This window comes from Pongo abelii, chromosome 19 (genome assembly GCF_028885655.2).
Source record: "Pongo abelii isolate AG06213 chromosome 19, NHGRI_mPonAbe1-v2.0_pri, whole genome shotgun sequence".
NCBI lineage: Eukaryota > Metazoa > Chordata > Mammalia > Primates > Hominidae > Pongo > Pongo abelii.
The window spans coordinates 81486732-81504180 of NC_072004.2; the positions used below are offsets into that span (position 1 = coordinate 81486732).

The 17449-nt window shown below is 38.2% G+C and overlaps 1 protein-coding gene and 1 long non-coding RNA gene across 52 annotated transcripts in view; one reads left to right on the forward strand and one right to left on the reverse strand.

Moving 5' to 3' along the window:
* LOC129051420 (uncharacterized) overlaps positions 1–10318 on the forward strand; it is a 93469-nt gene extending 83151 nt beyond the window's left edge. The window contains exons 3-5 of one of the 2 annotated variants that reach the window (XR_008515681.2): positions 7133–7254; positions 7743–8365; positions 9838–10318. This is a non-coding gene — a long non-coding RNA (uncharacterized LOC129051420). The remainder of the gene's footprint in view (positions 1–7132; positions 7255–7742; positions 8366–9837) is intronic. The other variant, XR_008515682.2, reaches the window with a different exon arrangement.
* The window catches only part of CEP112 (centrosomal protein 112), a 599014-nt gene that overhangs the window by 517194 nt on the left and 64371 nt on the right, over positions 1–17449 (reverse strand). For 34 of the 50 annotated variants that reach the window (XR_010138342.1, XM_024234943.3, XM_054537262.2 and 31 more), the window contains one exon: positions 15050–15127. The exons of the other annotated variants lie outside the window; for them this stretch is intronic. Coding sequence is in view for 33 of the 34 variants with exons in the window: in XM_024234943.3 (XP_024090711.1) it covers positions 15050–15127 (78 nt within the window). In the remaining variant the exon portion in view is untranslated. The remainder of the gene's footprint in view (positions 1–15049; positions 15128–17449) is intronic. 50 annotated transcript variants of the gene reach the window in all.

The following is a 17449-nucleotide window of genomic DNA, read 5'->3' on the forward strand; positions in this document are numbered from 1 at the left end:
CACCTAACTGTATTAGTCATCAGGAAAACACATATTAAAACCACACAATACAATGTCACTAACTACTCTCAAGAATGGCTACTTTTTTTTAACTAAAAAAAAATTACCTGGCCAGGCTCAGTGGCTCATGCCTGTCATCCCAACACTTTAGGAGGCTGAGGCAGATGGATCACCTGAGGTCAGGAGTTCGAGATCAGCCTGGCCAACATGGTGAAACCCTGTCTCTACTAAAAATATAAAAATTAGCCAGGCATGGTGGCGGACACCTGTAATCCTAGCTACTCAGGAGGCTGAAGCAGGAGAATCACTTAAACCTGGGAGGCAGAGGTTGCAGTGAGCCGAGATCATGCCACTGCACTCCAGCCTGGGTGACAGAGACTGTGTCTCAAACAAACAAAAAAAAACCCTGACAATACTAGGTATTGGAGAACAGGCAGAGTAATGGGCTCTAGCACACAGTGTGCTGAGAAGGTAGATTGGCACAGCCACTTTGGAAAACTGGCAACATCTATCATATCAGTTAGCTTTTTGCTGCATAACAGATCACCCCAAAACTTCATGGCTTAAAACCACAACCATTTTATTTAGCACCCAATTCTGTGAGTCAGCAACTTGGGCAGCTCATCTACTGGGACAGTGCATTCCTGAAATCGACCCAACAGTCCCATAGACAGTTCTTTTGGATAAACATAGAAATGGGCTCTTCTGGTCTTAAAGTTTGAAACTTGCATTTGTTTTATCTGAGTTCCCTCCTCAGGCATCTCAACAAATTATCAAAGAACTGAAACTGACCAGATCACCACATCCAGACAATGCAATGCTGCACCCCTCATTCACCATGATTGCTCCTTTATTCCTCCCTAGTTCCTGTTTTCTTACACATTGTTACAGTTCTTCCCTGCTATGTAAACCTCTAATTTTGGTCACTCAGAGAGATTAATCAGATTGATCTCCCATCTCTTTGGCTGCAGCACCCAATTAAAGCCTTCTTCCTTGGCAATAATTGTTGTCTCAGTGACTGGCTTTCTGTGCAGCAAGCAGCAGGGCCTAGACTGAACCCCTGGTGTTTCAGCAACAATCTCAGCTGGACTTCCTTGTCTGTTGGCTATGCCAGTGTGACAGGTGCCCTCAATAAGCTCCAAAACGAAGGTTAAAGCAGGTCAAGGCCACACTGTGGCCAGGCTTCCCACATTTCTTACAGGAAGAACAGATGAACAAAATTTTGACCCAGCAGAGGGTTAGAAAAAATTTGACCCAGCTACAAGACAAGGGAAGGGTAAGTAATGAAAAAGTATTTATCAACTTTTCCTTGAAATTTGTAACGTTCCTTACACACTGATGCATTTTATATACCAGCAGATACAGTGCTTACCTATAACTGTGAGAGCTCTGTATCTACCATTATGATCTCTTTTCAACAATTAACATTTTTTTGGTCCTCTTTCTTGTTTCTAGATCACATTGAAGACACCATAAAGTTTTCCGTTTTATTGTTCTTTGCAAAGATCCAGCTTGTTTCATTGATTAGTTCTAATGCTTTGGGGGAAATTTTGATTGTTTCTTGTAGGTTTTTGTTTTTATTTTGGCTTTGTTTGTTTTTTTAATTGATTAAATTAAATAAGGGATCTTTGATCCTCAATATCACTTTGGGCACATCACAGAATGTTTTGTCAAATTTTACCATTATTTATTTTAGTCTGCACTTGGTTTTCATTACTGTTTTTACACAAAGCTATTCAGGAGTGTGTTTGTACTTCATTTTAAGCTTTCAGGTAAAAACATGGAAAGGGAATTATCCTTTTGATGTTACTGTCTAGCTTTATTCAAATGAACTCATTTAATTAGAATTTCTTTATGCCCCAGTTAAATCAGTTTTATAACTATCCTATGACTATGTGAAAAGTCTATAAATCCATATCCCATTCTTTTAGTTGCTCTTTGTTCTGGAACCATACCTTTTATTCACTTTTAGAAACTGCCATATCATTTTAAAAACAATACATGAAGCATGGTAATTTCTCCAATCTCCTTTTTTTTTTTTTTTTTTGAGACGTAGTCTCGCTCTGTTGCTAGGCTGGAAAGCAGTGGTGCGATCTCGGCTCACTGCAACCTCCGCCTCCTGGGTTCAAGCAATTCTCCTGCCTCAGCCTCCTGAGTAACTGGAACTACAAGCACATGCCACCATGCCCAGCTAATTTTTGTATTTTTACAAAAATTTTTACAAAAATACAAAAATTAGTAGAGACGGGGTTTCACCATGTTGGCCAGGATGGTCTGGATCTGTTGACCTCATGATCCACTCGCCTCAATCTCCCAAAGTGCTGGGATTACAGGTGTGAGCTACCGCACCCAGCCTCAAAATTTTTTTCAGTTCTTTCAAAAAGGTAACTCTAGGTGAATCATGATTTTTAAAAGCAAACATACTACATAGAAAAACAGAAATTATTAGTCATTCTGATAGGCTTCAGCTCTTTTACCCATCGTTAGCTATAGTTATAAATGGCATATATCCTTGCAGGTCAGGAGCACAAATAATTTCTTTCTTTTTCCTTAAAACAATAAATGAAACACAAGACAAAAAAAATAAAATGTTGCTCATGGCTGACTCCTCATGGAAAACAGCAGAATATATTAACTTTTTAAATTTTTTAAATTTAAATTCCCTCTATGCCTCTGTGAGATTTGACAAAAGAATACAGTGGTATAACCAGCAAAATATAATGAAAACAGTTCTGTTGGGGAAACACTCCAGGATATTGGTCTCTGCAAAGATTATTTGAGTAAGACCTCAAAAGCACAAGCAGCCAAAGCAAAAATGGACAGATGGGGCCACATCAAGCTAAAAAGCTTCTGCACAGCAAAGGAAACAATCAACAAAGTGAAGAGACAACCCACAAAATGGGAGATATTTGCAAACAAAGTATCTGACATGAGATTAATGACCAAAATATATAAAAAGTTCACACAACTTAATGGGGGGTAAAAACCCTCATTTTTAAATGGGTAGAAGATCTCAATAGACACTTCTCAGAAGAAGACATACAAATGGCCAGCAGGTATATGAAAAAAATACTCATATCATTAATCATCAAAGAAATGCAAATCAAAACCACAATGTGATACCATCTCACATCAGTTAAAATGGCTTATATCAAAATGACAGGCAATAAAGAATGCTGACGAGGATGTGGAGAAAGGGGAGCCCCTAGACACTGGTGGTAGGAATGTAAATTAGCACAGCCACTATGGAGAACAATATGGTGGTTTCTTAAAAAACTAAAAATAGAACTACCATAAGATTCATCAATCCCAATGCTGGGTCTACAACCAAAAGAAAGGAAATCAGTATATGGAAGAGATATCTAATAGTGCTGTAGTAAACATGGGACAGATTATTGCATTTATGGTAAACTCCCATGTTTATTGCAGCACTATTCACAGTAGCCAAGATATGGAATCAATCTAATTGCCCATCAAAGGATAAATGAATAAAAAAAATGTGGCATATATACACAATTGAATATTATTTAGCCATAAGAATGAAATACTGTCATTTGCAACAACATGAATAGAACTGGAAGACATTATGTTAAATGAAATAAGGCAAGCACAGAAAGACAAATATCACATGTTCTCACTCATATGTGCTAATGTGCTAGCTATAAAAAAGAAAATGAACTCATGGAGGTATAAAATAGAATGATGGTTACCAGAGGCTGGGAGGGGTAGTGGGGAGTGAGGGTTAAATAGGGACTGGTAAATAGATATGAAAATATAGCTAGATAGAAGGAATAAAATCTAGTGTTCAGTAGCATGGTAGGGTAACTATAGTTAACAATAACTTACTGTATATTTTAAAATAACTGAAAAATGGCATTGAAATATTCCTAACACAAAGAAATGGTAAATGTTTGAGGTAAATGATATCTCAGTTACTCTGATTTGATTATAACACATGGTATGCTTGTACCAAAATATCACATCCCCATATATATGAACTAATATGTATCCATAATTAAAAATTTTAAAATAACGAAACAGTTCCATCAAACAAAAAAATCCCTAGTGCTTATTCACAATAGCAAAGACATGGAATCAACCCAAATGCCCATCAATGATAGACTGGATAAAGAAAATGTGGTACATATACACCAAGGAATACTATGCAGCCATAAAAAGAAAAAAGATCATGTCTTTGCAGGGACATGGATGAAGCTGGAAGCCATAATCCTCAGCAAACTAATGCAGGAACAGAAAACCAACCACCACACGTTCTCATTTATAAGTGGGAGCTGAACAGTGAGAACACATGGACACAGGGAAGGGAACAACACACTCGGCCCTGTCAGGGGAGGCTAGAGGGTTGTGGGGAGAGCATTAGAAAAAAGAGCTAACGCACGCTGGGCTTAAGTGATGAGTTAATAGGTGCAGCAAACCTATTAACACGTATATAACACGTATATAACACACGTATATAACAAACTTGCACATCCTGCACATGTACCCCAGAACTTAAAAAATAATAAAATAAAAATCCCTAGTGCTATTTATATCCTTGTAGCCAAATTCTAGCCCAACACCTAGAAACTACTAATCTGTTCTCCATCCTTATAGTTTTACCATTTCCACAATACCATATAAATGCAATTAAAAAAACAGCCTTTTTAGTCTGGCTTCTTCCATTCAATATAATATATTTGAAATTCATCCACTTTATTGTGTGATTTGATAATTGAGTCCTTTTCATTACTAAAAAGTATTCCATTGTATAGATGTACATATAATTTGTTTATCCAGTCTCCAGTTGAGGGGCATTTAGGACTATTTGCAGTTTTGAACAATTACCAAAGGACTATTTGCAGTTTTGAACAATTACCAAAAAAGAGGGAGAGAGAGAGCTGTTATAAATACTTGCATATAAGGTTTTTGTGTGAACACAGACTTTCATCACTCGAGTAAATTCTTAGGAGTGAGATTGGTGGGTCATATGATAAATGTGTTTTAATTTTTTTTAAGTGCCAACTGTTTTCCAAGTAATATTTTGCAGCAAGAGGTGAGGGTTCCAGTTGCTCCTCATCCTCACCAGCATTTTGTATTGTCAGGTCTTTGTTTGTTTTCACCATTATAATAGGTGTGTAGTGGTATCTCATCATAGCATCTTTTGTCCCATCTTTTAATTAGGTTGTTTTCTTATTGTTGAGATTTAAGAATCTTTATATATTCTGGATAAAGGTATTTGCCAGATATGTGAATATCTCCCTAAGATGAAACTGGCCTCACAACACAAATTGGAAAGTGTTCCCTCTTCCGGTGGAGATGGTATAGAATTGGTATTATTTCTCCCTTAATTGTTTAACTAAATTTGTCAGTGAAACCATGCAGGCCTGAAGTTTTCTTGGTTGGGAGGTTTTTGTTTTTGTTTTTTGAGATGGAGTCTCTCTCCATCGCCCAGGCTGGAGTGCAGTGGCGTGATCTCAGCTCACTGCAACCTCCACCTCCTGGGTTCAAGCAATTCTCCTGCTTCAGCCTCCCATGTAGCTAGGACTACAGGCACATGCCACCACACCCAGCTAATTTTTGTATTTTTAGTAGAGACGAGGTTTTACCATGTTGGCCAGGCTGGTCTCGAACTCCTGGCCTCAGGTCATCAGCCCGCCTTGGCCTCCCAAAGTGCTAGAATTATAGGTGTGAGCCACTGCACCCGGCCTGCTGGGAGGTTTTAAAATATAAATTATATTTATTTAATAGCTATAGGACTATTCAGGTTATCTATTTCATCTTAAGTGAATTTTTGGTAGTTTGTGTTGCTCAAGGACTTTTTCCCTTTCATCTACATTGTCAAATGTATGCCCAAAGAGTTGCTTGCAGTAATCTCTTATTATACTTTGAGTATCTACAGTGTCTGTAGTAATATCTTCTCTTTCATTCTTGACATTAGCAAATCCATTCTTCTTTTCATTCTTTGTCAGTCTGGCTAAAAGTTCATTAATTCCATTCATCACTTAAAAATCCAGCTTTTGGTTTCACTGATTTTCATTATTGCTTGTGTTCAATTTCATTGATTTCTACTTTAATCTTTATTATTTCCTTCGTCTGCTTACTTTGGGTTTAACTTGTTCTTTTGCCAGTTTCTTTAGATGGGGGCTTAGATTCATAATTTAGAACTTTCTTCTTTTCTCTCTTGGTGCTTTCAAGATTTTCTCTTTCTCAGCCGGGTGCGGTGGCTCATGCCTGTAATCCCAGCACTTTGGGAGGCCGAGGTGCGTGGATCACCTGAGGTCGGGAGTTTGAGACCAGTCTGACCAACATGGAGAAACTCCATCTCTACTAAAAATACAAAAAATTAGTCGGGCATGGTGGCACATGCCTGTAATCCCAGCTACTTGGGAGGCTGAGGCAGGAGAATCACTTGAACCTGGGAGGCGGAAGTTGCGGTAAGCTGAGATCGTGCCATTGCACTCTAGCCTGGGCAACAAGAGCGACACTTCGTCTCAAAAAAAAAAAAAGATTTCTCTTTGTTTCTCAGCAATTTTAGTACTGTGGCTAGGTGTGACTCTTTGTATTTAAACTTGAAGTGCATTGAGCTTTTTGTATGTGCAAATTGATGTTTCTCATCAAACTAGAAATTTTGCAGCCAATCACTCTTCAAACATATTTTCTGCTCCTTTGTCTCCTCTTGTTCTGGTACCTGCATTACACATATGTTGGTGCACTTAATGATATTCCACATTTCCCTGAGGCACTGTTCATTTTTCTGCATTCTTTTTTCACTCTCTTCTTTGGCCTGCATAATCTCTATCAATCTATTTTCAAGTTCACTGAATCTTCTGCCAGTTCAAATCTATTGCTGAGCCCCTGTGGTGAATTTTTCACTTCGGTTATATGGTTTAACACTATAATTTCCATCTGCTTTTTTTTTTTGCTTTTTGTTTTTAGAGATGGGGGTCTCACTATGTTGCCTAGGCTGGAGTACAGTGGCTACGCCTCCTGAGAAGCTGGAACTATAGGTGCATGCCACTGTGCCCAGCTCTGGTTCTTTTTCATAATTTAAATCTCTTTATGATATTCTGTATTTGATGTGATATGGTCATCACAGCTTTCTATTTTTTGTTTTTGTTTTTGTTTTTTTCAGATGGAGTCTCGCTCTGTTGCCCAGGCTGGAGTGCAATGGTGCAATCTCGGCTCTCTGCAACCTCCACTTCCCAGGTTCAAGCGATCCTCCCACCGCAGCTTCCCAAGTAGCTGGGACTACAGGTGTGCGCCACCATGCCCAACTAATTTTTTGTATTTTTAGCAGAGATGGGGTTTCACTATGTTAGCCAGGATGGTCTTGATCTCTTGACCTTGTGATCCGCCCACCTCAGCCTCCCAAAGTGCTGGGATTACAGGCATGAGCCACTGAGCCTGGCCCATCACAGCTTTCTTTACTTTTTTAAACATCGTTTCCTTTAGTTCTTTGAACACATTTATAATGGCTATTTTGAAGTCTTTGTTAAATCTGGTCTCTCGGCCCTCTCACAGACTGTTTCTGTTGCATAATTTTTCTCTGTATAAGGGCCATACTTTCCTGTTTCTTTGCATGTCTTATAATTTTTTTTCTTGAAAATTGGACATTTTAGGTAATACAATGTAGCAACTTTGGACACTGATTCCCCTCTCCATGAGTAATTTTAGTTGTTTTCATTTGTTTATTTGATTAGTGGCTTGGCTAGACTATTTCATAAAGTATATTTCTCCCACAGGGTGAAGACTTTGGAATCACCCCTCAGTGTATGCAGCCTTGGGCATGCATACAGTCACCTGTGATGACAGTGGATTTAGCAGGGCTCCTCTGTTTTTTCCCCTTATCCTTTTGTTAAACTGTATATCTAATCTGATATGACAGCCAGCTATTATGTCTACTAATTGCTGGATGTTTGTTCTATTATTTTCAACAATACCCTGGGTCATAAATTGCTCCATAGCCTGATCCAATTAAATTCAGGCAGAGGTAGATGCTGAGGTAGTCTCTGAGGATTGTTCTGACCCCAGGAGGACTCTCCTTAGCTGTCTCTGTCCCTGGTTCTCTCTGGTGAATGTACTAGCCTGTGGTTTAGCTTATTGCTGTTAATTAGTAGGAACTACCAGACTCCTCTTTAAAATCTCCATTGTTTTCTACAGCATCCTTAGGTTTGAACTTCCCAACACTGTTTCCATTAGTCCATTTCTTTGAGGAGAGCTTCTGATCTCACTGGTCTTCAGATTGCCTCTCCCCCTGTGCAAAAATCTACGAGCTACTACACTGGGCACTGTGCAGAGGGAGTAGCTTTCTTGTTCCCGGCTTGCATCTCTTTGAGTGAAATCTCTATCCTATGAACAAGTCGAGGTAAGGACAATGAAGGCCACAGTATTCTTGACCTACTGTGTCTGGGGTAGAGCTTCTGCCCTATCAGTCTTGGCTGAGTGGAGGAAGAGAACCCTTTCCCCCAACCACTAAGCTGCACTCACCAGGAATTTAGCCACCTCCACTCAGACTTCAAAGGGATAAGAAATGCTGGCAGCATGCCCCTCCCAATACAATACTGTATCCCTTGATTGGGAGCTGAGGGGAGAGAAACTTCATCTTTGCCACACCCACTGGGAAGGAATTTCTGTGAAGCTGAGCTGGAGGAGGAACAGGGAAAAGTGAAAGCAAGTCATGGTTCAAGTGCCAAAAACTCTTGCTGTTCTTACCAAGCTGTAGTTGATTTTCTTGAATAAATGTCTTTATTTGCTCTATGCCTTTAGGACAATTTTCAGATACTTTTAATTACCAATTACCAATTATACTTGTTTTGCTAGGGAGCACATCTGTGGAGCTCCTCATGCTACCATTCTAGAAATAGAACCCCCCTCTTCTTTTCTAAAATAAGTATTTCATGCTGTAAATTTCCCAATGAAACCTACTTGGGCTACATCCCACACATTTTGATATGTTGTATTGTCATTTTAAAATATTTTCTCATTTCCCTTAAGATTTTTTCTTTTACCCCTGGATTATTTAGAAGTGTGTTGTTTAATTTCTAAATATTTGTGCATTTCCCAAATAATTTGTTACCAATCTCTAGTTTAATTCTCTATGATCTGAAAAATTATTATCTTAATCATTATAATTATATTGTGAGATTCTGAAAAATGGCGATGCTTGTTCATTTGTCTCAGTGGACAATCAACTGCATTCAGATCAGTCTGCAAATTCCATCTCTCCTACGGACAGTAGGTCTGGTGTCAGTTCCAAGTTTGAAGTCTTTACTGTCATTTGAGTCTGCCTCTGACATGTACCACTCAGGGGGTGGTCTGGGACGAGGGCAATAGTTTACATCACAGTTCAGTTCTCTAAGACTTCTATGAGACTATGATTTGTGGGGTATGTTCCACACATGTCCACCTTGGAGAAAGACTGGAACTTGTATGGTTCATACACAGACTAGCAATCCCCTTCTCCCACTCTTTCCATTCCTGGATTTCCCTGCATACTCTCTGGCTCTGAGAGCTTCTTTCTCAGTCCCGCTGGCCAAACTCTGAAGGAACCTCATTGCACTATTGTACAGTTTCATATGACTAGGCATACTCTCAGAGGAAAGTATAATAGCAAGCGAAAATACATAGGAAAAAAAGTATATAAAATGTTCCTCCCATATTCTTTGCATGAAGAGAGGTTTCTTTTATCTGTTGATCTAGCCAAACAGATGGGCGCTAACTGCTGCCCTTATACCACGATAGCATAGTTTTTCCACTAGGGCTGGTCTAGAGGCAGGGCCAGGAAAGAAAAAAAATCCCCTCACATTCTTCCATTCTCCTACTTCTCTGGCCAAAAAGATGGGCTGCTCTGCAAGCTTCCGCCATCCGTGCCTGCTACACAGTCCCTCAATCTGGTCCACCCTGGAGTCAAAGCTGGGAGTTAAGAAAAAGACGGGCTGCTCTGCAAGCTTCCGCCGTCCGTGCCTGCTACACAGTCCCTCAATCTGGTCCACCCTGGAGTCAAAGCTGGGAGTTAAGGAAGAGAAAAACACAAACAGAAAACCAGGAAACTTCCTGCCACTGTATCAGTGATTCTTCATATTCCAACTTCCCTCTCAATCGGCCTGTTATTATTGACTTTTCGGAGTCCCCAGTTGGTTTGCTTTTTGTATTTTGTCCAGAATTCTTGGTTGTGGGAGAACCTGGCTATAATAGATTTACTCATGGCCAGAAGTTTACATTCACTTTTAAAAGAAATAAATGTCAACTTCTCAAATAAAACTCTGAATATAGTGACACTCCCCAAATGCAAGCTTTGGGGAAAATGCTATAAATACTGTTATGGCTTTGTTTGGTTTTTATGAATAATAAATACTTACTATTTAAAAAAACACTTAAAATGTTAAGAAAATAAGTGCTGATATTTTACCATGTGGAATTATCAGTTACCATTTTGAGTAGATACTTCCAGATATTTTTATACTCTAGAGAAAGACAAAGAGAATTTGTCTTATCAAAGTATTAATTTTTTATGTAAACCACTCTCATAACTCTTCTTCATTTGGGTAACTTTGTCCTAGTCTCAAAATCTGACACTTTCACTCATTTGTGGAAAACTACAGCCAAATGAGAAGCCTAAAATATCAGAATGTTCAGCTCAGTTTCTCTCCCAGACCATTGTGTAGTATGAAATGGACAGGAGTCAGGCATGGTGGTGTGCACCACCAGCTACTCAAGAGGCTGAGGCAAGAGGATCACTTGAACCCACGAGTTCAAGGCTGCAGTGAGCTATGATCATGCCACTGCACTTTAGCCTTGGTTACAGAGCAAGACCCTGTCTCTAAAAAAAAGAAAAAAAAAGAAAATGGGCAGGTTTCTAACCTACATGAAAAAAAACACCATGAAATTGCCTAAAATAAAACTAGACAAGACAGCTAAAATTAGATGCATACTTAATGAGAATTGTCCCAACTAATCATACCACAAACTACCCTATTAATGAACACAACATATTTCCCTTCTCTGTAACCTTAAGTAAAATTACAATAAAGACCCATGAAGAAGAGGAAAAGAAAAGAAGAAGAGAAAAAAAGAGAAGAGAAAGGAGAAAAAGGAAAAAATAAGAAAAGAGACTACAAATCTCTGTGTAATTAGAATTGCAAATAAAATATTATCAATTCAATTACCACACAAGAGTAAGAATAACATAATTTTCTTAGGATAAAAGTTGGTCTTTCTATGTATGGCCATTTTTCTTTTAAACCATCAGTCAGTAATGACCATGATATTTAGTGCTACAATTTAAAAGCTTCATTCAATGGAAGATTTCAATTGTGTCAGCAAGCTAATTTTTCCCATCCATTTCTATACCTATAAAGTAGATAAAGGGATTTAAATTCAAAGGGAAACAGGATGCTTAACTTGTTTCATGATTGTGATTTTCATTGAATGTTAATATTATATGCCTCATTTATCAAAGAAAATTCACAAGCACATTCTAGAAACCAGAATGAACATACTTATGACTTTTTTCCTACTACCTTAAAACTGTAGCACTTTAAAAAGGAAGCTACAAATAATTCCTAGTCAGCATCAAAAACTTCCAATATTCCTGACATAGATCTTAAGATATTACATTAATCGCAAAATAAATAGAATCTAAAACTTGAAAAACCAAATAAGACATAATTTTTAAAGTTTTTTTTCAAATGGGTACACATAGAGTGTTTCACAATGATCCATGAGTCACTAAAGGGAGAATGTTCCAAAGCCTCCATCCATGCAAGTACTCAAATGAACTTACAAATAGTGAATACCCACAGCACAAACATTCAGCTTGTGACTTAGAGAGTCAGACACAAAATAGGTATAAAATATATTGAAAAAGCAAGAAAGCGTCACAAAAACTAAACGTTGAAAAGGTATTAAGAAAAAATACAAGAGAAAAATATCATTGCTAGTTTTTAATAAATAAATCTCTATTTGAATTATGTATTCCTAGAAAAAAAAATACTAACATATTCCTGGGAAAACAAAGAATATATTTGGAAATTTGATTTCTGGGAAAATAAAGAATATATTTGGGAAAAATTTGATTTTTTAACAAAAACTAGAAAATTCAAATTCTACAACATCTAAGGCATCAGAATGAAGGTGTTGACAGTAACACCAGTAATATAAAAAATGTATCCATAGTCCAGAGCACAAAAATTAACTCTGGCTACTAATGGATCACTCACAGGAAGAAAGAAAACAAGCCAGTCACACATTCTCATACAAAACTAAAATCAAAGCAAAATCTAAGCTTTCTAATAAATTGAATACTTAAATTATTCTATTTAAAGAGCTATAGCTCAGCCTGATTAATGCCTATATGGTATAAATATATAAAAATGCAAGACTTTTCTATTTTACACTGTTAGTGTATTCTTTGAACCATAAAAATGTGAAACAAAACCCTAGACAGACCTACTTTTAAGGTATTACCTCACAATATCTTAAATGTTTTATTTTAATTTTATTATACCAAGGAAAGATTTAATTCTCAGAACAGTTAAACAACCGTGAAAAGTACTCTATGTGCTAAGTAATGTATATCATGTTTCAAGTAGCTAAGGGCAAAGGCGAGTTTAAAAGGATAGCTCCAGAATTTTCTTTTCTACTTTGATGTTGCTCTCTGGCAAAAGGAATTTGTCTTTCTGAAGGATTTCCTGTGCTCTTCTCCCACACTGGTAACAGGACTTCCCTCCAATGGCAACTTCCCCTGCACCTTAAAACATGAAAATGTTTTTCTTTTGATTTATTATCCTCCTCTCATCAATTCTACTTCTCTCTTTCTCTAGAAAACTCCCAAAATTAATAGAAGGCCCACATTACTTTAATTTTCTATCCATTTCCCAATCTTCTAACTGTGCCCATTCCATGAGCCAGACATCCTCCCTCACTCTGCTCTCCACCCAGACCTCCTGACTCTCTGAGCTCTCCAAAGATTAGAGCTGTTCTAGTCTCTGGGCACAGCTGCCTCCTCAAACAGTGTGACTCCAACGTATACCTCCAGCTCTTGACTCTCAAGAAGCTCTAGGCCTTGAAGTACCCCATTTAACCTTACCAGTTTTCAAACTCCACTGTCTAAATTAAAACCTTTAAAATGGGTCTGCCCTCATCTGACAGTCAATTAACTGACAAAAGGCCAACATTTCCGTTTCTCGGAACCAAGCCTTTAGGTGCCCTTCAGTTCAGCCTTTCAATCAGTCACTTAGCACATTTTACTCTCTCAAAAGTTTTTCCTTTTTACCTTTCCCTCCTCCCAGTAATCACACTAACATGGAGTCCATGATAAAGACCTAAAATGGCCAGGCACGGTGGCCCACACTTCAATCCCAGCACTCTGGGAGGCCGAGGTGGGCAGATCACCTGATGGTCGGGAGTTCGAGACCAGCCTGACCAACATGGTGAAACCCCCGTCTCTACTAAAAATATAAAAATTAGCCAGGCATGGTGGCACGCACCTGTAATCCCAGCTACTTGGGAGGCTGAGGCAGGAGGATTGCTTGAACCCAGGAGGCAGAGGTTGCAGTGAGCCACGATAGCACCACTGCACTCCAGCCTGTGTGACACAGCAAGATTCTGTCTCAAAAAAAAAAAAAAAAGAAAGAAAGAAAGAAAAAGAAAAAAAAAGACCTAAAAGATAATCAGGACCTTGTCTCCATTTCTACTCATATCCAATAGAACTTTCATAATCCCACCAAGTCAATTTCCCTAAAGCACTGCTTTCATTAAAGACCATTATTAGTAGGAAGTTTTTAAGTTTTTTGAAATAACAATCCCTAATGTCAGTGAATGGGTGGAAAATGGACAACTGATATACTGCTGGTTGAAGAAAATGGACAACTGATACTGCTGGTTGAAATTGGTACAAACCTTCTGGAAGACAATGTACCAAAGATGTAACGTAAGCTAAGAAAGCAACCAAATATGTATAAAAAGATTCTTATAAGGAATTTTACTGCATAATTATTTGTGTTAAACAAACTGGGAGCAATTCAGATGTCCAAAAATAGCAGAACACTTAAAAAGTTTATGGAATATCCACGTGAAAGAAAAATAAATGCTACCATTCACAGTCATTTATATAGAATTCTTATAAACTCATATAAAATGTTAAATTGCATATAAGATAGTATTTATAATAAATTTTGTTGAATCTTTTAAAAAAACACAGAAAAAAGGGAGGAAAAGATATGTTATATAACAAAATGTTAACACAGGTCTCTGTTGATTTTTATTCCTCTGATTTTCTACATTTTTCAAATTACAAATTATTTTTATAATAAAACATATTCTAAAATCATTTTAGCACTTTTTGTTGTTTCCTCAAAGCATTTAAACAGTTAGCATTTATGTAAAGTGAAATGAGAAAAAAAAAAATCCAGGGCTCAATATTGCCTAAAATTTAAAAGCTAAACTTCTCAATTTAGCATTCAAAGCTCCAATGCAACGCAGCCTGACACAGTGCCCACAGATTCCATACATAAATTCCAAACACCCAATCACGACAGCTCACTTACCCCACCACATCTTTCTTCGTGCCTATTTCTGCCTCCAATTCCCACTTCTCTACCTCTCCAAATACTTTCATGACCCTCAGCCTCTGTAAACTGTTTTCCGTAACAGCTGCTCATCCATGGGGTCCCCTTGAGTGTTTTTAACCCAAATGGCTGTGTTGCTTCAAGTTCTCCCTTCCCTCCCCTCCACCTCAGGTGACTCATATAACTCATCTTGGTATTCTACCATATACTATCTTTAATTATTACTTATTATTATTTAACTATTTTATGTGTATATCTCTTATTTCACACCTAAGAAAGTTAGCTTGTTGGGGACAGGGACTATTTTATGTTTGTTCAGAATGTTATTTATTTCCTATACTTAAGCCCTTCTCAAGGCCACACAGTAACATATGTCTAACATCCAACGTTCACTGAATAAAATCAAATTAGTTCAGATATTATCCACATACAATATGATTTTGACACATCTATATATACATAAAGCAAATACTTTTTTTTACCCCAAGATTCCAACTATTAAGGCGAGCTTCAATGTCACTATCATCCAAAGAAACAGGAGATTTTTTCGAATAAACTTCCTGAAATACAAAAGGGAAAAAGGAAGAGGAGAGGAAGGAAAGATGGAAGAAATAAAAGGAAAAGATGGAATAGATAAAAGAGGAAAAGACAGAAGAGATAAAAGGGGAAATAAAGAGGAAGGACAGGAAAGAAGGGAGGAAGGAAGGAAAAAAGGAAAGAAGGAAGAAAGGAAGGGAGTAAACGAAGGGAAAGGGGGGGAAGGGAGGGAGGAAAAGAAGAGAAAGAAGTGGGAAGGGAGGGAGAAAAAAAGGACAAAATACATGTCATTCAGCGCAATGAGAGTTTTGTGTGCTTGTCTGGTAATGCTGTTTGGCCTCAGAGGAAAGGATTAGGTTACAACTGAACTAGGGTTCTCAGTTCTAAGTAATGACTGCTTAGGGCTATGAGCTGCCTTAACAATATATTCACACAGCAACTAGATTTCAAAAAAAAAAATTAAAAATTAATCCAGGCTCTTCTCTTTAAGTTCTTTTACAAAAAGTTTTAATTGTGGTATACCACAGTAGCTTTAAAGTGTGTTGTGGGGGGCAGGGGCGACGTGAAAAGATGAATTATTCTCATAAAAATTAGTTAACAGGGAAGTTTTGTGCTGATGTCCAAGAAGCTCTTTGTTCTTAAATTAATTCTCACTCATACATTGAATATAAAGATAAATAGTCTTTGGACTCACATCATAAAAACACAATTCTGGTCGGGCGCGGTGGCTCACACCTGTAATCCCAGAACTTTGGGAGGCCGAGGCGGGCGGATCACAAGGTCAGGAGATCAAGACCATCCTGGCTAACACACTGAAACCCCGTCTCTACTAAAAATAAAAAAAATTAGCCAGGCGTGGTGGTGGGCACCTGTAATGCCAGCTACTCAGGAGGCTGAGGCAGGAGAATGGTGTGAACCCAGGAGGCAGAGCTTGCAGTGAGCCAAGATCACGCCACTGCACTCCAGCCTGGGCAACAGAGCGAGACTCCGTCTCAAAAAAAAAAAAAAAAAAAAAAAAACAATTATGCTGATTCTTCACTTTTTAAAACATAACAATTCCATGCTTTTTTCCCTCTTGTATAATTTTTGTATTACACATTTATCAGCCCAGATTAAAACTATAACGAACCAGAGACAACCTAAGATCTGTACCCAGAAATTGACAATGACCAGAAAACCCTAAAAACTTAGAAAGGTAAGTCTGTGGAAAAGAATGGCTATCTTACAGCCCAGAAAGTATATTCTAAAATTAGATTTGTTGATACAGCATTCTCATGCTTTTAGAAGGCTTAATTGCTAACAAATGTACCTATTTATATCTATAGTCATTTAAATTACTATGAAGTAATTTTTTTAAATGCACTAAAATGTTCTTCATATTTTACTGAGTTTCTACATTTCTTTTCAATACAATACTGCATTATTATTTATAATACTATATTAAAATTCATTATCACTTCTACTAGTGGTCCTCTGCTTTTTGTATGTTTTTCTCATGAACAAGAATTTCTTAAATAAGAAAATGTACCTGCCTTGCTTATTCTGAGTAAATATAATGATTGTAGTTTATCACTATTTAAAATATGCTGCCCTTTATATTTTTTTAATTCCGAATTATCATTCGATAAAATGCAATGAGTTATGTTTATAGTGCTATGTGCTAAAACAGTCATGTGTTGGCCGGGCGCAGTGGCTCACGCCTGTCATCCCAGCACTTTCGGAGGCCGAGGTGGGTGGATCACGAGGTCAGGAGATCAAGACCATCCTGACTAACACGGTGAAACCCCATCTCTACTAAAAATACAAAAAATTAGCCGGGTGTGGTGGCGAGCGCCTGTAGTCCCAGCTACTCGGGAGGCTGAGGCAGGAGAATGGCGTGAACCCGGGAGGCGGAGCTTGCAGTGAGCCAAGATCATGCAGGTGCCACTGCACTCCAGCCTGGGTGACAGAGCAAGACTCCGTCTCAAAAAAACAAAAGCAAGAACAGTCATGTGTTACACATGCTTTCTCTTGTAACTAAAAGTCATTTAACTCAAGACAGCCAGAGTTAGGCAATAAAGACTGGAATAAGCAGGCACAGTGTTTCTCTTTTCAAAGCTAACTGGGGCCAGGCACAGTGGCTCATGCCTGTAATCCCAACACTTTGGGAGGCTGTGGCGGGCAGATCACTTGAGGTCAGGAGTTCAACACCAGCCTAGTCAACATGGTGAAACCCTGTCTCTGCTAAAGATACAAAAATTAGCCAGCATGGTGGCGCATGCCTGTAGTCTCAGCTACTTGGGAGGCTGAGGCAGGAGAATGGCTTGAACCCGAGAGGCGGAGGTCGCAGTGAGCCAAGATTGCAC